Source organism: Eucalyptus grandis, chromosome 8 (assembly GCF_016545825.1).
Source record: "Eucalyptus grandis isolate ANBG69807.140 chromosome 8, ASM1654582v1, whole genome shotgun sequence".
In the NCBI taxonomy this organism is placed as follows: domain Eukaryota; kingdom Viridiplantae; phylum Streptophyta; class Magnoliopsida; order Myrtales; family Myrtaceae; genus Eucalyptus; species Eucalyptus grandis.
In genome coordinates this window covers 33,041,943-33,063,250 of record NC_052619.1, presented here as the reverse complement: position 1 = coordinate 33,063,250, position 21,308 = coordinate 33,041,943, and the positions used below count along the sequence as shown (strand labels likewise).

Sequence of the window (21,308 nt, the reverse complement as noted above, 5' to 3'; positions counted from 1 at the left end):
CACAAGAAGATATTCTGTTATATTCAGTTGGTGATAAAGCACAATATAAAGAGTAAATTGCTTTTGCATCAAGTGCTTGTCTCTTGAGACATTCCGCTGGTTTCAACGGTTTCTTTCCCTCTTTCGGATGCGATGCAGCAAAGTAGGAGTAATTCCTCTTTCCACCACATCCCATTCCAGAGGATCCTTTGATCGTAGAAAAGCTTTCATCTTGTTTTTCCAGATGTTGTAATCCTTTCCATCAAAGTAGGGTGGTCTGGTATTGCTTTGCCCTTCCACCAGCCCGGTGCTAGCATACTAGCCATGGATCTTTTACTCTGAAGTAAAACACTTCAAATAAAGTGAGAACACGGGCTCTGATACCAATTGATAATGCTAGTACGAGTACCTAGAGGGGGGTGAATAGGTTTATAAAGTTTTCTTGGAGATTGCACAATACTTAAACAGATAAAAATCAATCGTAAGACTGAGTAAAGGAAAGAGAGAATTAAACACGAGGTTTATAGTGGTTCGGCTTGATTCAAGCCTACGTCCACTCTTCTGCACTGACAGTCGATTGGCTGGATTCCACTATGAACAAAGAGATGTTACAGTGTTGATCTTCCTTGATTTCTCGATGTAGATGATCTACTACACTCGCTCAAGGTATCACCAAGTATAAACACTCTGTGTGTGTACAATTTCGCTCGAACTGTATCGACTAACAATCAAGGTTTTTCAGACTCTGGAATTTTTCTATCAATCACACACTTAAAACAACTAGAACGTCTTCCTTTTATACTCCTTTATGCCATCATAGCCGTTGGCACTTACCAAAGGAATTCCTCCAATCTACCCGTTGGACGGAATCAATTAAGAAGATCATCCGAGCTATTTAAGGAATCGATGATAGCCCATCAATCCGTTCGCCCATACAATCAGGATTTTGGTTTCAAGAATAGAACATTCCAAGAATGTTTCGTCGACCATCGGATCTTCTATTGTTCTTAGATAAGAATCAAAAAATCCGAAGTGATTATCCAACCAAGGGATCTTTTCCAGAGGATTGGATCGAATCCCCAACCATATACTTCGGCTTCGGATATCCTTCGCTACTGGATTAGAAAGACTGTCAGTGAGAATAATTTTGAGTCTTGAGTCTTGAGTCTTGAGATTACAAAGTCTTGAGACTATAAAGTCTTGAGACTTTAACTATCGATATCCAGACTTAGACTGATAGAAATGTTTTGTCGGCTTCAAAATATTCTGGAAAGATTTCTCCAACAATCTCACCGCCAACAGAGGCGTTGGAGGCGTCATAGACGTGGATCTCGTGGCCGCAGGTGGCGTAGAGGAGCTTGCCGTGGAGGAAGAGGGAGGCGACGGGGAGGAGGCAAGGAGGAGAGAGGGCGTGGAGGAGGTGGTGAGAGACAGAGAGGTTGAGGGAGTCGGCGGTTAGGGTTTGGAGGGAAGGGACGAAGGGTAGCATTTGGAGGGAGAGGTTGGATTCGATGCTGCTGTTGCTGCTGGTCGCGCGAGAGCTCAAGCTCGACAAGGAGGAGGACAATGACGATGGCGTGGCGCCGCCGAGAGAGTCGGAGGAGGGGCTCGTGTCGCCGTCAAACAAGTGGTAGATGGACAATGAGACGGTGGCGTCGGCAACGGTGGCGATGCTGGAGGAGGAGGAGCAGGTGGTGAGCCACGATTGGAGCTTCATGGCGGTCATCCTTGTCATGAGGGAGGGGGCGAGAGAGAGGAGAGGAGTCTAAGGATTGCGTAGATAGAAAGGAGCATGTGAGGGTGACTGAGGAAACGATATTTAGCGAAGCTACATAGACATGATCAACCGTAAAGAAATAAATTTTTGCAACTTGCATTATTTCTTTATTTATTATCTAGGGTGAACGTTTCTTTTTCGTAGAAAGTGTGATTGGAGACCAAAGACATCCTAAACGCGCTTGACGTCCGATAGGATTTGCGAGATTTTTTTAGTACCGACTAATTTTTATGAATGCTTAGTCATTTTCGTAAACTGTTTGTATTATTTGAATTATTAATCGATGAAAAATATTTGTATTATTGAATTAATTACAATATCTCATCATTTATGCGAAAAATGAAATTATTTTTCAATCATTTATTTTTGTAAGCGGTATAAGTAATATTTTTTTTGAGAAAATATTTTTCAAAACATAGAAATATTTAATGCAAGCATTTAAATTCGCGCATTGAACGAGGAGAACAAGTAGTGGTAAGTTGAGCCACCGGGAATGGAGGCACCGTTACTATAGTCTCAGTCAAGTGGAGGGCACGTGTTGCTCATTATTTTCGGCCGTTGGTTTGCATTTTATAAAAATTATTCCTATTTGAAAACCAGAAGGGCAAAACCACCATTGGAGCAGCTTCTTTCTCTTCGAACCCGTCACCCTGTTACCACCACCATCGCTGGACATGTCGCTACTTGCCACAACTTGCCCCGCCGCACGCCGCGGACGGAACCCCACCTTCCTCCGAGTGCCACGACGTCGTTGGCAACACAGTGCCTCCCCTCCGTCTCATGCAGGGAAACGAAGGTACCGTACGTGGGAACAATACCCTTGTGCCCAAGCAACCACAATCTCGAAGTTCACTTGGCTTAACGATTTCTAGGGTTGAACAGTTTCAATTTCCGTACATATTCTACCTGAAATCAAGAACCTACTTATTGATATAAATTTCTCATATTTTTGGAAATTAGAATCCACTCTACATACTCCGAATCCATAACTTATGTTTAGATACATGAAAAATATAAAATATTAACAAACAAAAGTCTTGGACATGAAATTTCATCATCAAGCGTTATGGAATACTACAAGATTTGACGAAGACATAAATAAAATAAAATAAAACACAAAAATTTATTACAGGTTCTACCAACCTAAAACCTGAAATATACCCATGAAATATATTTCTCAATTTTTAAAACCTGAAATCTATCTTACATATCTTCGAATATATTTTTAATGATCCGATTCTCAGGTTTTATATTTTATCTTGAAATCATACTCATTCTAAGCGATTCATTGTGAAGCCCAATGCCTACATGAATGGTCGGCCTTTGATTTAACTGGGAAGGTAGAGTTAGAGTCTAGCACATCAAAATTAGACCAGAAATACCCCCAAGATTGTCGTGCCAAGATGAGATAAGAAAAAGAGATCACCAATAATTACCATATTCCAGCAAGTGGGGGTGAGAGAGGACGTGAAAAGTGATGCGCTGGAAGATGATAGAAGGATAAAAAAGATGAAGGGGGACACGATTTGCTAGGACAATGCGTCCGAGGTTGTCAAAAGGACGAACCAAAGCATCTGGAATTGGTTGGCTCAGTGCGTTCCGGACGAGGCGTTGTGATGTTGAATTTAGTGATCATCTTATGTCATGTCATATGCTCTCCCTTGATGGTTTCATATATGTATGAACATGGGAGTCAAAAAAAAATAAGGCAAGATTCGGATTTAGAAGATTAGATCAAGGAGGGTGTTTAAGTACGTTTTGGATCAATGATCAGATCATTTAGTCCATTAATCACGTCTGATTTTCATGTGTCAACTCGAACTTGACCTAAACATATCAATTTTTACATGAGACGGCCCACAGAGTCACACGAACACATGGATAATAAATTGGTAAGTTGATAATTTTTTTTCTTGATCTCAAGGTAAGGTATAACTTATCTGAGCAAAAAGAAAAATATGCTGGTTAAAATGGAAGTTAATTGGTAGACAGGAAAGGACTCTTAATCAAAATGGGAAGTAAAAATAGCGCGGCTTAAAGATTAATTGTCAATCACCTAATGTTAGGTCGTAAATGATTATCTTGCAAAGCAAACAAGTCAAATATCTATCAGAGTGGCTACAAGAATGGAGAGCTTCCGTTCATCTTTTGAAGTCCTGGCATTTTGACAATTTCAACCATGATGAGATTTAGAAAATGATGAGAAAATGCGACGGTCCCGGCGTGGAGTCAGAGGCCGAGGGGGCTGGGCATGGCGATGGTCGCCCCGTGGAATCCAGCACTGGGCATGTCAAAGATGTTAGGGGTCGAGTGGCCGCTTGGCAAAGGCGAGGGGGAGGGGAGAGTGCACACGCACAAGATGCAAGGGTACAAATGAGAATATAAATAGTTTTGTGTGGGCAATATCGGAAGAAAAAAATTCATTAAATCCTGAAAATAGCATTTCCAAAGCTCAAAGCCCAATAAGATTTGCCTTGACCTTTGAGTATTTTCAAAACTCAATTTTATACTGAAGGGTCTTGAAATTGCGAGCCGCTTGGAAACGCCGCACCAATAGTGACCGACGAGGATGCAGAGCTTTTGTATTATTAATTGAATGATTATAGTGAATTATCGCATTTAATAACTATCACTTGATGCCACAATTCACTAACCGTTACTCATATTTAGACACACAAAATATATGAAATATTAACAAAATAAAAATCTCAATCATAAAATGAAAACTCAAGCTAATGTTTCTAGATTATACATTCACCATCAAAAGTCAAGAAATACCGCAAGATTTTACGAAGACGTAAATCAAGAAAAACACAAACTTATTCCAAGTTCCACCAATTTAGAATTTGAAATCTGCCTATTAAAATAAGTTTCTCAATTTTTGAAACCTGAAACTTACCTTATATATTTTGAATACAAGTTCTCACCAATCTAGTTCTCAAGTTCCAGGTTCTATCTTAGAATTATGCTCACTCCTAGTGATTTCTTGTAAATCCCAATCCCAACATGTATGGTGTGCCTTTGATTTAATTGGGAAGGTAGAGTTAGAGTTTAGCACGTCAAAATTAGACCAAAAATACCCCAAGATTGTCGTACCAAGATAAAAATAAGAAAAAGAGATTATCAATAATTACCATATTCCGGCAAGTGGGAAGAGAAAGGACGTGAAAAGTGACGCATTGTAAGATGACAGGAGGATAAAAAAGAGAAGCGAGACATGACAATGCATCCAAGGTTATCAAAAGGACAACCAGGGCATCTGAAGTTGGCTGGCTCAATGTGTTCCCAACGAGACGTTGAATTAGGCAAGCAGCTGTTGAATTTTAGTGATCATCTCAAATCATGTTATGTACTCTCCCTTAGTGATTTTATATGTGTATGAACATGGTAGTCAAAAAAATAAGGCAAGATGTGGTTTAGAAGATTAGGTGAAGGAGGGTTTTTTAGCACTTTTTAGGTCAATGATCGGACCATCTGACTGATTAATCTTCTATGATTTTCATGTATCAACTCAAACTTGATATCAATATACTGGTTTATGCAAGAATGCCCACAAAGCTTCTTTGACACATGGATAATAAATTGATAAGTCAACTCTTTTTTCTTTGATGTTGGAGCAAGCTATGATAACTTCTTCGAACTCAACTCTTGAGTTTGTTAAAACATACGATGGATTAAACCAAAGAGAAAACAAACTGGACAAAAAAAAAGAGTATGTCTTAATCGAAATGGGGAGTAAAAAGAGGGCCGCTTAAGGATTAATTGTCAATCGTCTAATGTTAGATGGTACATGATTATCACGCTTAAGGGTATTTTTCAGCTATGATAACTTCTCCGAGCTGTGGATTTACACGCTGCAGAGCGGGCTGGGGATCATGGGGTCTAATCTGTACTTGCAAGCCGGCGAGGTGGGGAAGCCGGTGAGCCTGGGTGAGTGCCAGGGCCCGTGCCCGACGGACCCCGGCATGAAATGGCATCCAAGTTGCACTTGTCGTCCAAGGCCAAAGACGGAAGCGCGGTCTGCCTGGACATGGGCGCCAACAACACCGTGGTGGTCGAGGCCTGCAAGTGCTTGGGCGGCGACAGCTCTTGCGATCTGGCAAGCCAGTGGTTCAAGCTGGCCGACACCAATCGGCTCTGGGAAAGCAAGCTCCAAGTTGGGCGGTACCTTCATCGCTAAGAAGAAAGCCTAGGTTTAAGAAAATAAAAGACATACAATTAGTTATCAGCAACGAGATGTAACGGAATTTTAATTTTACTTCAAAACGCATTTTCCAATAAAGTGTTTGAACTTTTAATTACCTAATCATATCCTTGAACTTACGTAAATTCATTAATCATGTTCTCCCGACACCAATCGATCCAATTTATCCAAGCTGGTGGGGCTGTTGGACAATGCCTCATTTTTCGTGGTAGCTTGTCGATGCAACAATGTAAAATTTTTCACGATGGCTCGTCCATGAAGGGACAACTTTTTCTCCGCATCATACCTCGACATAATCCAACAGCCACGTTAACTCTGAACCGATAAGAGTTGATGTCGGCGGGATTTGATTATGAATTAATCATGCATAGGACCCTACAATTAGGTCTTGACACCACATTCAATCATTTTTCATATAAAGATATTAGGCAAAAATTGTCCAAAAAATCCTAAACCCATTACACTCTTAATGATTCAGTTCTAAACATTTCAATTTTGGCAATTCAATCCTAAATCTTTTTATTTTTGTCAATTGAGTCCATCCGACCAATTTTAATAAGAAATTTATGACATGACCGGTCGGTGCTAATGCAACACTTTTTAATATTTTTAATGTTTTTTTTTTTTTTTTTTTTTCTTTTTTTCTTTTTTGGGGTTTGGGGTTAGGGCCGGTGATGGTTACCAGCCAACCGTCACCAGCCCTAGGCAAGGGTGTCGCCACCCTCGCCATCCTCACCAATTCTAGGCGAGGGCTTGTGACCCTCGCTTTCATCGGTGAGGGCGTCGCGAACCTTGCCTAGGGCTAGTGAGGGCAATGATGCCCTCGCCTAGGGCCGGCAAGGGTCGGTTGGCAACCCTCACCGACCCTAACCCCAACCTCCCCCTAAAAAAAAAAGAAAAAGAAAAGAAACTTTAAAAAAAAAATTCAAAATTCAAAACAAATTATTAAAAAGCACCACGTCGATCTTGGCCGACTACGTTAGCAATTTCTAACCAAAATTGGCTGAATGAATTCAATTAGCAATAAGTAAAAAAAATTAAAACAAAATTAATAAAAGTACAATAGATTTAGAAATTTTGGATAATTTTCCCAGAGATTATAGCCAAAAAGAATATATCAACAACATCCAATAAGTGATGTCGAAATTCATATACTTATGTGAGTATCAAATAAACAATCAAACTTGATCTTAAACTAGATTAAGAAATGATTGTGTGACGGTATTTAATGTAATGTGAGAATAACAATCTATTTTGAACTACAAAAAATCAAATCACATATAATTATAAATTATTGTGAGACCCACTTTTCAAGAATTTGTGGCTCACAATAGATTGTAATTTTCACAGTATCCCAATGATTGTTATGCTGGCAAAGCCCAACTGAATTTATCAAAGGAGGGAAAGAAATCTCTCTCTCTCTCTCTCTCTCTCTCTCTCATATTGAAATTTTTTTAACTCGGACTTATTAGCATGAGTTAAAAATAATGATATCAATTAAATAGAGTTAATAGTACATATAAAGTTCATAGGGTTAAAGGCAATATATCATACATGAGGCCATCTTGAGCTAGGTTGAATGGCTTCAATTAATAGCACGTGGGCAACAACTAAGTGAGAATTAAAACATATATTCAAGCTAAGGAGTGACAAATGGCATGATTTCGGTGAAAGAGATTGAGATATTAGGAAATTTTGAGTAGACCTTTGACATTGCAATAAATAAATAGGGAAAATCAATATTTGTTTGAAACGCTGGTAAATTAGAAAATTATTTTCAAACCACTATTATAAACAAAAGGTATATAATAATAAGGACACCTTAGTTAGTAATATGTTAATGCTTGAAAATCATTCGATACATGTTTTGAAGCATATCAGTCATCCTTGACAATTACTATACCAATTATAATTCCTTCAATAACTCTCATTAACTTAATATCTTAAATATTATCAACTACGAAGCAAATTTTGGATGTCACGTATCTACCTCTGGTGAAATTAGGGTTATATTGAAAAATTCTGATATCACATATATCTGTCCATTAACCAATCCTATATTAAAAAGGGTTTCAACGGCTAGTGCCGAACTTACAATCTGACCATGTTAGTAACAATTTTTTTAATATAACAATAACGGAACCATTCCTAGCTACATGAGGCATGAGCACATCGTGCTTCCACTTATGGGAAATGGTTGTGCACAATTGTCTCATGGCCCATGCACTTCCCATGCATTGCGCATTTATAGCACTTAAATGACCATATTCGGCATACCCATGATACATGGAAATTTCAGCAAGCCAAGGAAAAGAGTGTGTAGCCGAAGTGCATAGTGAGGCCATGCTCAAATGGGCTAAATTTTAGGAATTCAATTAGGGAAGAGCCCAATTTGAATGAAATTCACAAAATCAAATAAATTTAAAATTCAATATAAACAAGAGGTTTCTAAATAAGAATGTTCCTAATTTCTAAGTTTAGGAGAACGCAGTAAAGATTGAGAATTCAATGTTAATATTTTTGTTCAATAATCAAATTATGTCAATATCAACAAGTTTGATATCCAATTTTCTTGTAAAATTGGTGAGAAGTTTACGACCGAAACACTTAGGCGTCAACAATGAAAATGCGTGGCCTGAGTCTTTTAAGTTCTAGTTTCACTAATAATACCCATGGAGCTAAAAATCCCAATATTTCCACGAAAGGCAAGTAAAATCAAGATATCCGCATAACGCATGAGACGAGTAAAAAAAGTATATCATTCAATAAATTCACCAAAGTCATAAGATATTATTTTAACTTGAAAAACTTTAAAGAATGCCCTTACTATATACTTGTGAAAACTAAGTAAATATGCCTGAATGTACAAATTGTTAGTAATATGCCCTAAAGCAACCATGTAATAGTTACATGTTAGGGATTTTAGTTGTATTGTCAAATTAATGGCAAAAACGTATTCATTTATTTGTCCAATTATCTATATGAATGTTTCCATATGATCAGTTGTGACTGGATTTATTCTTGAGATGTTAAGAATATTCACGATGGATTAATAATTAGACTGAAAATTTTAAACCATTCTCGGTCAATGGATCATTGAGTGGATATTAATGATCCTATTGAGACCGGTGTGTTCTTAGATTCTCCATTAAGTATTGGATGCTTAAGGTAATGATGAGTCATGAGTCATTGGGTATTATGATACTCGAGTTAGAACACGGGTGCTTGTAGCAGACAAGTTCACTAAAGGTGACACACATAGAACGATTAGCAATATGGAAGCTTTAAGTGGGGTCAATGACTAATTATCCATGCTCTGGTCTTGTGTAAATAAGCCTTAGACCTAAAGCACCATGTTAACTTGTGTGCTGGACAACTATGGTTCATGGGTATGCATATTGGTGGCTCATTGATCCGATAATGTACCCAAAGGTCATAACTCATTCACATACGAAGTTACATGTGTGCGCAACATGGAATCTGTCTCTTTGTTATATGCAAGGTATAGTAATGATGTCCCATATGATCTAATTGTGACACTACATTGAAATCCTCGACCAAGGTTGTAACCAAGAATGAATTGTTTATATCTCGTATAAAATGCAAGTCAATTAGGTTTGTGCATATGATCAAATTGGTGACTTGACAAATATTCCATGGTCTTTGTTCAATCGAGACATGGTAAGATAAAGGGATTGAATTACACTGTAGTTAGAGTTGACATGTTCATTATGTTTTTAAAGCATTCACACTGTCTGAATAGTCATGACATATTATTAGATGTCAATCATGGCTTGTAGGACCAAGAGATTGATCGAGACAATTAATTTTCTTTGGAGTACCAATGTATTAGTGCAAGTCTTGCTACCAGCTCAGTGATGAACCTAGGAATGTCACACACCATAACCAACTCACTCGATTGGATACAGCCCACTCACGAGAGCTGTTCTCTTGCTCACTTAGTTTCTAGAGAAAGTAGTCAATAACTTATTTGAGAAGTTAAAGACTGACTTCTGGAAAGCATTTGGAAAAAGTAGCCAATAACTTCTTTGAAAGGTTAAAGACTAGCTTCTAAAAGAAGTTAAATGTTGACTTCACTAATGTGTTAGTGAATTAATTGTTTATATCTCGTATAAAATGCAGGTCAATTAGGTTTGTGCATATGATCGAATTGGTGACTTGACAAATATTCCATGATCTTTGTTCGATCGGGACATAGTAAAATAGAGGGATTGAATTACACTATAGCTAGAGCTGATAGGTTCATTATATTTTTAAAGCATTCACACTATCTGGGTAGTCATGACATATTGCTAAATGTCAATCATAGCTTGTAGGACCTAAAGATTGATTGTAACAATCGATTCTCTTTGGAGTACTAATGTGTTAATGCAAGTCTTACTACTAGCTTAGTGATAAACCTAGGAATATCACACACCATAACAAATTCACTTGATCGGATACAGCCCACTCACAAGAGCTGTTATCTTGCTCACTTAGTTTCTATAGAAAGTAGTCAATAACTTATTTGAGAAGTTAAAGACTAGCTTTTGGAAAACGTCTGGAAAAAGTAGCCAATAACTTCTTTGAAATGTTAAAGACTAACTTCTAAAAGAAGTTAAATGTTGACTTCACTAGGACATTATATATATAAAGCAGAAAGAAGGTAAGTGGGTTAAGAAAGAAAAAGAGAGAGAGAGAGAACTACATGGTTAGCAACCGTTGCTAACCATGTGTAGAGGATTGTCTCCACAAGATTGCTAGCACAATTATAGTGGCAATTACCGGCGAGCTCTTTTTCAGTCAAGATGCCTTGGTGAGTGTTTGAACTAAAGGTTCGACGTTTGTGGGGCTCGAACTGAAGAACATATGATTCGACTCGTTTAAAGTGTGTTTCAAGAGGTAATCCGTATAATCTCCTTTGATATTCTAATTTTTTAGTATAACGCACAAAAAATGCTTTTGGAGATACATGTATAGTAGAATTTTACATTTGCTTCCATTGCGTTTATGTTTATTTAGCCTATACTTGTTCCATAAAATCCCAACACAAATTTCCTAGATGCAAGCACTCCTCATGAAATATGTATTTTTCTGATTTGGAAGTGATCCAAGAAGTATTCTTACTCTGTTTATCATATGAACTGGCATTTGAAGGCCTTTTGTTTGATACGATTTGCTTAACTTTACAGAGTTCACCTTCAAATTAATGATCCTTAATCATACTTCCCTATATATACAATATACTTTAATCGTCCTTGAAATCATACGATGCTGTCGGTTAATTAAGATGCATTAAACACAATGAAATCAATTTAACTTCAAAGTGTACAACTACCCCATAGGACGAAAGGGGTTGCTTGTGTTTTCAATTTTTCAAGTACATTTATTGTGTGTAGTTAAGCTAATGGCCTCGCAATTGACTAGCTATTAATTAGGTACGGTTGTCTGTTGCTGACGAAATTGCAATTAATAAACAAAGAGCATTCACTAAAGGGCATTGACCAATTGAAAAAGGCATAAAATCACACAACCAGTCTTCAATCTTCAGAGTAAAATCACGCGATGTGCACCAGAGTTTGAAAAATTCAAAATATTTAAAATATAAATATTTTATTAAACTACTCAAAATCATGGTCTTTATACTGAGTGCAATATATTCTTTTTTTATTGAAACAAAAGCCACAATTTCTGTACAAAATATTTGAGTTTGGTTTGAGGGTCACACGTTTCATTCTTGCAAGTTACTTATTAGGAAATGCTAATAGTATGATTTTGAATGGGCGCACCCCCGTTCAGACTTCCGGCGTGGATGTGATTTGTTTAGATTAAGATAGAACTAAGATCACCCATCCTAATATATCTAACATTTATTTCCTAGCATTGCACTGCTGTGGGGCTGCAACAACGAGCTCATAATTCTGGGAAATATTTATCCCTCAAATGGAACGTCATGTCATCAACACAGGACTCTTGTATCTTAAATTGCCAATATTTATCCTTCATTCGCCCACTCCTCACTTACAGAAAGAAGAAAGAAAGATTCTATCAACGACTATCGTAGGGACATTTTTAGTTTTCGATGCACCAATTTTGTTCTTGTTATGCACAATCAATGCTTAAAACATAAGTTATCTAAATAACATACATAATAAGTGATTTGAAGGCACTCATTAACGATACTCAGGGAAAAAAAAAAAGACATTGGATATTCTAAACCAAAAATGTGCAAATTTGGAAGTAAACAGCTAACCAAACCATCCATCAAACTCCATCCCACCCTATGATTTCTCTCCTTCAAACACATTTCTAAGTTTTCCTGACTTCCTTTCCTCCATGTTTGATAGCTGTTACTCGTTAGTGTCCCAAATGAATAGAGCATCCTCTTTCAAGATATAGAAAGACGCCCGAGTTTGCTATTCTTGAAGACTTTTTGGCTCGACTCTATTTAGTATTATACGGTTTATGTTGCATTAATGACTATCGTCCAAAGGAACGAATGACACCCTCTATATAAGCACACCTTACCATTCAATTGACTTCATTCACATTATACACACTCTTTCTTTTTCCTTGCAGGGAAGGTTCAAAAAGAGCAAAGACCCATCATGGGAACGCTTCCGAAGTTGCATTTCCTTCTCCTAATTTCGACAGTGCTCTTCTTTTCCATGGCCCAACTCAAGCCTGTGGTCGCTCAGCAACTTTATGCCGATTCCCGGTGGATTGTGGACGGTGATGGGAGACGGGTAAAGCTCGCTTGTGTGAACTGGCCGGCGCACCTCCAGCCGCTGCTGGCTGAGGGGCTGAGCAAGCTACCGGCCGACACGATTGCCAGGAAGATTAGAGAGATGGGGTTCAATTGCGTGAGGCTCACATGGGCACTCGAGTTGCCTATGAATGAAACACTCGCTTCTCTTACAGTGACCCAATCGTTCCAGAACCTCGGATTGTTTGAATCTCTAGCCGGCATTAAATCCAACAACCCTTCCCTTATTAATCTTCCTTTAATGGAAGCCTACAAGGTAACATTAGTTTTTGTCTCTTCTAATTTTAAGGACAAACGCATTGCCCAATTTGCGTCCTATGGATATGAAATTTTTAATATGATGCGAGACGAGTAATAGTTGCTAGAGCTTGTGAAGTCATATCATAAGTAATATAATAGTTCGAGGATTCAGGGGAGGGAATGTCGAATTTTTATCATGGTACTAGTAACTACATTCAATACTACCAAGACCATTATGTATTAATGCATGTCCTTTCCGGAAATCTCTTGTCTCAGTCCGTGATGACAAGCCTTAGAAACAACCAAGTGATGGTGATACTCGACAATCACATAACCACGCCGGGTTGGTGCTGCAGTGGAGAGGACGGCAACGGCTTTTTTGGTGATAAGTACTTCGACCCACAAGTTTGGATGCAAGGTTTGCACAAGATGGCGACCATGGCTACCGGCTTTAGCAATGTGATTGGCATGAGCTTGAGGAACGAGCTTCGCGGTCCCAGACAAAATGTCGATGATTGGTACAAGTATGTCGCATCGCTCTTTATTATATATCTTCGAGTTGGAAGTGATTTTTTCAGAAACCTATTTGATTGGCATTGGTTGGTAAGAAGTCAATGTGCTCATAAATCTCAAGACGTACAATAACAACCGCTAATACTGCACCGGTTTTGATTCGATGGGGGTGCTGTGTATAGGTATATGCAACAAGGTGCGGAATCCGTGCACGCGGCAAACCCTGATGTCCTCGTCATCCTTTCCGGCCTCCATTACGACAAAATCCTTTCGTTTCTCCAGAACAGACCGGTCAGCCTCTCTTTCACGAAGAAACTGGTGTTCGAGATGCACTGGTACGGGTTCACCGACGGGGAGGCGTGGCAATCCGGAAACCCAAACGATGTGTGCAAAGCAGTGTCGAACGAGGTAATGAGCTAGTCCGTATTCCTGCTGGAACAAGGGTATCCTCTGTTCGTGAGCGAGTTCGGTGCTGATGAACGAGGAACCAATGTGAACGATAATAGGTACATGAATTGCTTCATGGCCATGGCCGCTGAATTTGACTGGGACTTTGCATTGTGGACCCTTCAAGGGAGTTACTACTTGAGGCAAGGAGTGGTAGGGATGGAGGAGTTCTACGGATTGTTCAACTACGATTGGTCAGGCATTCGAAACTCGAGCTACTTACGTAGGATATCGGTCCTTCAATTACCTTTCCAAGGTATGAAATATTTCAACTAGAACTGATTACATATTTCGGCTACCTCACGGAATAAAATCTTTCCGATCGTACTACTTTCTGAAAATCTTCTTCTGTTTCAGGGCCAGGAGGGCTACAAACAGTCGCTCACAAGGTCATATTCCACCCCTTGACTGGCCTCTGCATATTGAGGAGAAGACGGCCGACGAGGCTCGTTTTGGGTCCGTGCATATACTCGGAGCCGTGGAGTTACACGCCACAGAACGCGCTGTGGGTCATGGGGTTGCCTCTGTACTTGCGAGCCATCGGGCTAGGGAGGCCGGCGAGGCTGGGCACGAGCCCAACAGAACCTGGCACGAAGTGGGAGATGATATCGGCCTCCGAGATGCACCTATCGTCCAAGGCCGAAGATGGAAGCACCGTTTGCTTGGACGTGAACGCTCACAACACCGTGATGGTCGAGGCCTGCAAGTGCTTGAGCAGTGAAAGCTCTTGCGATCCGGCGAGCCAGTGGTTCAGGCTGGTCGACAGAACCCGGCTCTGAAAATAACAATTTCCAAATTTGGTTAATTCTACTGTGCAAGAGGAATAAAATGTTCTTTGGTATTTTCTGACAGAAAAGGAGGAGGAAGGAGGAGGAAAGAGAACTTTGAAGAATTTCTGTCTTCACCGTATATCGTTATGTGTTCTTTACGTATATTTATATTACAAGATGTAAACATTAAAAGCAAAAGATACGAAGATATGAAATCATTATGAATCATCAATCGATATCAATCTGAGCCTTGGATTGATTTAAGAATCTTCAATGAAATCAATTTGCGCAAAAACATATCTCCAACATTTTCTTCTTGTTTTATTGTGTAATCTATGTGGTGGCTCCTGCTTTTTGTGGACCTTGAACATCTTTAAAGGATACGCTAGTTGGTGGGAGTTAGCGGATTGAGGTTGTCCCATTCTGAATTAGACATTTAGCTTGTCCTCTTTATCATTGATCTTCTTCTTTTTGACTCGATACAAAGGAGATCCCTAAATATATTGTAGCTTAGATAAGTATTTACACTAAGAGTATCATACCTTTATTGCTAAGAGGAAGCCTAAGTTTATACAATAAGTCAGGAAACATTACCAAGGAAGTCCTTAAATTTCTTATACTTTTGCGAATCCAGTCTTAAAAATTTTAATTATGCCAGTTGAGTCATAAACTCCTTCACATTTGCCAATTGAATCCATTAGGCCAATTGTGGCTCGACTGACATGGACGCCGGTTGTCCTATATGGCATGACTAACAGTGGCATAGACATTTTTTAATAACTTGAATCTTTTATGATTTTTTTTCCTCTTCTTTACTTTATTTTTGGAGTGAAGGCTAGCAACCCTCATCAATATTGGGCAAGGGCATTTCAGTCCTGGCTAGGGCGGCCAAGCCTTCACCTAGCCAGCCCTTGTTGTGGCCAAGTGAGGGCTTGGTAGCCGTTGCCAACCAAAGAGAGGGAGCACGAGCCCTCGCCCGGAGCCGATGAGGGCCGCTAATCCTTTGCCTAGCCCAAATTTAGTGAGGGCATTGCGACTCTTGCAAGGTCCTCCATAGCCACAATGAGGGCTTCGTAGCCCTCGTAAGATTTGGGTGAGGGTCGCAACATTCTAACCAGCCCCTACTCAAAAAGACAATAAAAAAAATAAAGAAAATGAGAGAAAAAATATTTAAAAAAGTCCACATTAGCACCAACGATGCCAAGTAAGATTGACGATATCCATATTAGCAATTTGTGCTAAAATTGATCAGATATACTTAATTAGCAAAATGTAAAAAAGTTTAAGACTCAATTGACATAATTAAAAGGTTTAAGACTGAATTGGTAAAAGTACAATAAATGTAAGACTTTTTTTGGTGATTTAACCCAATGGATGCATTGAGATCAAATTCTATCGAACTTGGCACTATATCAATCAAGTCCTTGAAGATTTGATTTACTTAAGCAAATCCTTGAACTTAAGTAAATTTTCTAATCATGTTTTTCCAGCACCAATTAATCCAATTATCAGGACCTGTGTGGCCGTTGGGCAATGTTAGTGGATTACATAGGAAAAAAAAACATTCCGCGGTGGCTTGTCGATGAAAGGAGGTAACGCTTTTCACGATCGCTTGCCCACGGAGGGAAGTATCGCATTACCGGTCGTTTTCCGCGGTGGCTTGTCATGAAGGCAAAAGTTTTCCGCACGTCATGCTTCGGCATGATTCAACAGCCATGTCAACTTGAACCGGCAGGAATTGGCACCGGAGGTATTTGATTTAGAAAATGTACGCGATTTGGGTTTTGTTTTTCTATTTTTGTTTTTCTCCTATGTGCGCCATGTCAACACCACATCAACACTGCATAAGCTAAAAACCATAAAAAGAAAAAAAAAATGCCATATTGGATCTCCAGCGTGGCACATTAGCAAATATGGCCAATAACTTGTGACAAGAATCAGATTGCAACCAATAAAAATGTTTAAGACTTGGTTGCAATGTTTTAAACGTTTAGGTTACATTTGATCATCCAGATTTTTTATCATGATAGGATTGAATAGGATGTGATATGAAATTCAAAGATTTTGTTATATCCTATTAACCGTTTGATGATTACAGTAATAGAGTTGGATATATTCATATCATAATATATATTGTTTGGTATAAAAAGTATATTAGTATAAATGAACCAAAAATTTTACAAACAAAAATGATAAAAATTTCTCATGACACTATTGCCTACTTTATTTTTATTTGCTTATTTTTTATTTTCCTTTTTTAATTAATTTTTCCTATCTTTCCCCTTCCATCATTCTCTAATAAAATTTTGTGATATATTGTTATGTATGTATATTGAATTTATATTATAAAATATAATTAAATTCAAATTAAAAGATTCAATTAATATACCTAATTTTTTTGTTATTTTGAATTATTATATTCAAATTCAAATATTGTTTTTGTTGAAGTATAATTTTAATTGTGTTAATTTAAGAAGTTTGTTATTTAAGAAAAATAACATTCATATTTTAAATGTTAAAAATCCTATTCATCTTTATCCATCTCTCCCGTATTTTATCTGATCTATATCTCCCTTATATCTAACTTTATTTTATCTTGAGAATGCACTAAACGTAGGATACGATAATTTTTATTCTATTCTAAATTTTATCTTAACTATCAAATGCAGCTTCAAATTTTTATAAAGCATTGGGCCAAGCATTTAGGACTTCAATGCGGTTTCCCAAAGCATAAAATCTTAACAAGCAACTACAGGCAATGAAATTTTTATAAGAAAAGGAAGAAAAAATGTGAGTAATCCTACTATGAAATTAAATCAATGGAATTCTAGATATAAGAAATGCCACGAATTCATATTTTCTCAAGATATCCAACAATTCTCTTCATGATACATTATTGTGGATGATGAGATATCCATCAAATCTTGTTAAAACAAAGGATAGACATTAAATAGTTTTGAAAAAAAAAAAAAAAAAAAGTAACTTTGTAGAAAAGAAAGCTAAAATATGCTGAATTGAAAGATGATTTTTAAAAAATCACCCCGAATTCTCTATAACAAAGTGTAGCAAATGGAGACTATAGATAAAATTATGTACAAGAAAAATGCTCGTTTTCTCCCCCACCAAGTCAACGGCACAAAGTTAAATATTTCGACAAATATAACAAATATAATCTTAGGCTTGAGCAAGTGAAAATTAACAATTCAATTTAAACCTATTTTACGGGTATTAGTTCAATTCTAAATTTATTAATTTTGTCATTATTATCCTAAACATTTACATGAAATTCTTATGTAATTATTCTAGCCAATTGCCACTATTTCCGACACAATGATTCTCATTAGACAACATTTTGAATGAAAACTGTCCAAGTCAACGTGCCACGTAAGACGGCCGACAATTCCAAATGCCACATCAGTAATTTCCAATGGCAAATGGCCAAAAGAACTATATTGTCAAAATTAAAAAGTTGAGAATTGAATTAGTATCCGTACAATAAATTTAGGATTAATATGGTAATTTTTCCTATCGAGCGAGGCACGGATATTTCTGGAGCTTAACAAAATTTACATGGACACCATAAGCATCCGACAAGCAGGAGCTTGGGCTCGATGCTCCGCATCTCTCTTTCTTTTCGGAGTAACTATGCGGTGTGGTTTCGAGGCGCGAAACGTGCTCTGTGCGACCTTGACCTCTCTATGTTTAGGAAAATGTCAATCCACGGCAGTCGGCGACTTTTGATTTCGTCGTTCTTGCGTGCGAAACCAACATTGACTTTTGTTTCCGAGAAGGTCGTTCGAGACTTGGCTCGTTTTCTTCTGTTCCAACCTTCGATCCGATTTTTCCAACCCTTGACGCAGTCCCTTTTCGGGTGTCGTGGCTCTTGAGGCAGTACAGTTCTAACCGATGTCTGTATCGTGTTCGAAAATCAGCAGCAGCAAGCGGATATCTGAACAGTTTCAAAGCACGTTTTCAAGACAACCCCGCTCGGTTTCATGCACTACTTCAGCTCCGTCGCCTGCTCTTGGTTCTCTCTCTTCCCTTGAATCCTCGCTAGTTTGAAAGCAATCCCGATAGAGAAAACTCGCCATCGCCATGAGACGACGTCCCTCCTACTTGTGTTTCATCGCCCTCTGGGCTCTAGTGGCCTCTCGACACGCCGAGCCCGCGAAGGCCTCGTGGCGCCTTCACACCGAATCAAGGTGGATCGTCGATAAGCAGGGGCGTCGGGTGAAGCTGGCGTGCGTCAACTGGGCGTCGCACCTCGAGCCCATGGTCGCGGAAGGGCTCGACAAGAAACCCGTTGACTGGATCTCGAAGCAGATTGCGTCGATGGGATTCAACTGCGTCAGGCTCACCTGGCCGCTCTTCATGGTCACCAACGACTCGCTGGGTTCGATGTCGGTGGCGCAATCGTTCCGGGATCTCGGGTTGGTTGATTATATCGGAGGCATTCGACAGAACAATCCGTCTCTTCTGGATGTTTCTGTTCTCGCTGCTTTCGGGTACGATTTGTACTTTGCATTTTCGCAATTCATCATCATAGATTGACACCAGTCAGTGAGTTAGATTAATCTGAATGCTACAGGCGGTTGTTACAAGCCTTGGAGACAATAATGTAATGGTCATACTAGACAATCACATTAGCAAGCCCGGTTGGTGTTGCAGCAACCGTGACGGTAACGGGTTCTTTGGCGACCCGTACTTCGACCCGAACCTTTGGATCAAGGGCCTCACTCGGATGGCCACATTGTTCCACCGCGTTGGTAATGTGGTCGGTATGAGCTTGAGGAACGAGCTCCGAGGTCCTAAAGAAAATCTGCGAGACTGGCTCAGGTACTCCATGTAAATTTGTCAGAAAAGTTGCGGATTTAGCTTCAGTGCGAAATTTTTTTTCTTCTGAACTGACTCTGTTGCTATTACAGTAGGTCATTATTCAATTGAAGGAACACATGTTGAGCGTCGCAAAATGAGGCAAAACATGAGATATTTAAGGGACGAGTTGATAAACTACATCGACTAATTATGTTAGGGTTTTGGATCGCTGGGAGGTATTTGACCTAATATGATCGTCCGGTTTGACCTTCAATTTCGGTCCTAAAATGAACTCCAGGTACATGGAGAGCGGAGCCGAAGCGGTGCATTTGGCGAACCTGCATGTGCTTGTCATAGCCTCCGGCCTCTATTGCGACACCGACCTATGGTTCCTTGGCCACATACCGATGAAGGTGAGCTTCGCCAGAAAGCTAGTTTTCGAGCTGCATTGGTACGCATCCTCGAGCGGGACAGTCTGGGAGGACGGCAACGCCAACGAGCGATGCAAGGACGCGACAGACAAGGTGATGAGCAAGGCAGGGTTCATACTAAACCAGGGAATGCCGCTCTTCGTGAGCGAATTTGGAGGAGAACTGAGCGGACAAAACGTGAATGACGACCGGTACTTCAACTGCTTCTTCGGAGTCGCGGCCAAGCTCGACTTCGATTGGGCCTTGTGGACGATTGTGGGGAGCTACTACTTGAGAAAAGGGATCGTAGGGATGGAGGAGACGTTCGGGGTGCTGAACAAGGACTTCTCTGGGCCTAGAAATGCCAGCTTCTTGCAAAGGATCTCTGCCCTTCAAGCCCCTTTTCAAGGTATAATAACACTACACGCTCCTAATTTTGTTCATCTTTTTTTTATGGTTCAATCATCAAAACCCAAAGATTTCCTTAGTGACGATATCTACTGAAAATCGAAAGACCGAATCAAACACGAGTCCCTCTTCAAATGGAACTCGACTAATCAACACTTCGATCATGTCGTAAATCACATCTTTTATCTTTCTTGTGTCCATGACATTGCAGGTGCAACTTCATCAAGTCCTACGCGCAGAATTCTTTTTCATCCGCTCACGGGTCTCTGCATCCAAAGGAAACGAGAGCAGGAACAGCTGCAGCTAGGCGCATGCAACGAGTCCGAAGCTTGGACCCACACGAGCCACCACACGATCCGGATGAGAGGAACGGATTTGTGTATGCAAGCGGATCGGCTGGAGAAACCGGTGAAGCTCAGCACAAATTGCGCGGACCACGGATCTAGATGGAAGACCATTTCGGAGTCCAAACTGCATTTTTCATCCAACATCGTTGGCAGTAATGTCACCGTTTGCTTGGACATAGATTTTAGTACTAAGACCGTCATCGCGAGTCCTTGCAAATGCTTGAGAGAAGATGCTACCTGCAACCCGGCGAGCCAGTGGTTCGAGTTGGTAAACATGACGCGTTCAACGTAGACGAGACGGTGATCATTTTTCCTCTTTTATTTTTTTTTCCCCCTTCTAGGAGCTCTTAGTTTGCCAGGATTTACCGTTTTCTACTTATTGTGGCACAAAAGTTTGCTTTGAACTTCTCTTAATTCTGGCAGTTTTAAGTGCAAATGAATGAGCGGTATAGCAATTTTGTAAGCACTATCAACAATCAGCTTTTTAGGAAATATTTTACAAATCATTCATTTTTCATGAAATTAACGTGCCTAAGAGTGCCCAATTTTATGCTGGTAGTGTTTATAGTAAATCCTTTGAATGAGCAACATTAGTGCTGGATTTCTACTTTCTGAAAGCAAATTTCAAAAAT

At 39.3% G+C, this 21,308-nt stretch overlaps 1 protein-coding gene and 1 non-coding gene across 2 annotated transcripts; both read left to right on the top strand.

The window, feature by feature from the left end:
• Positions 1-10,670: 10,670 nt before the first annotated feature.
• LOC104416965 lies at positions 10,671-14,893 on the top strand. Its single transcript, XR_005545198.1, has 5 exons — positions 10,671-10,862; positions 12,540-12,982; positions 13,243-13,490; positions 13,662-14,182; positions 14,284-14,893. It is a non-coding gene; the product is annotated as a glycosyl hydrolase 5 family protein (transcript).
• A 3,898-nt stretch (positions 14,894-18,791) lies between these two features.
• LOC104416971 (glycosyl hydrolase 5 family protein-like) lies at positions 18,792-20,968 on the top strand. The gene is made up of 4 exons (XM_039299882.1): positions 18,792-19,210; positions 19,365-19,532; positions 19,810-20,330; positions 20,541-20,968. Exons 1-4 carry the CDS (start codon positions 18,792-18,794, stop codon positions 20,966-20,968), a joined length of 1,536 nt encoding a protein of 511 aa, XP_039155816.1.
• Positions 20,969-21,308: the final 340 nt, after the last annotated feature.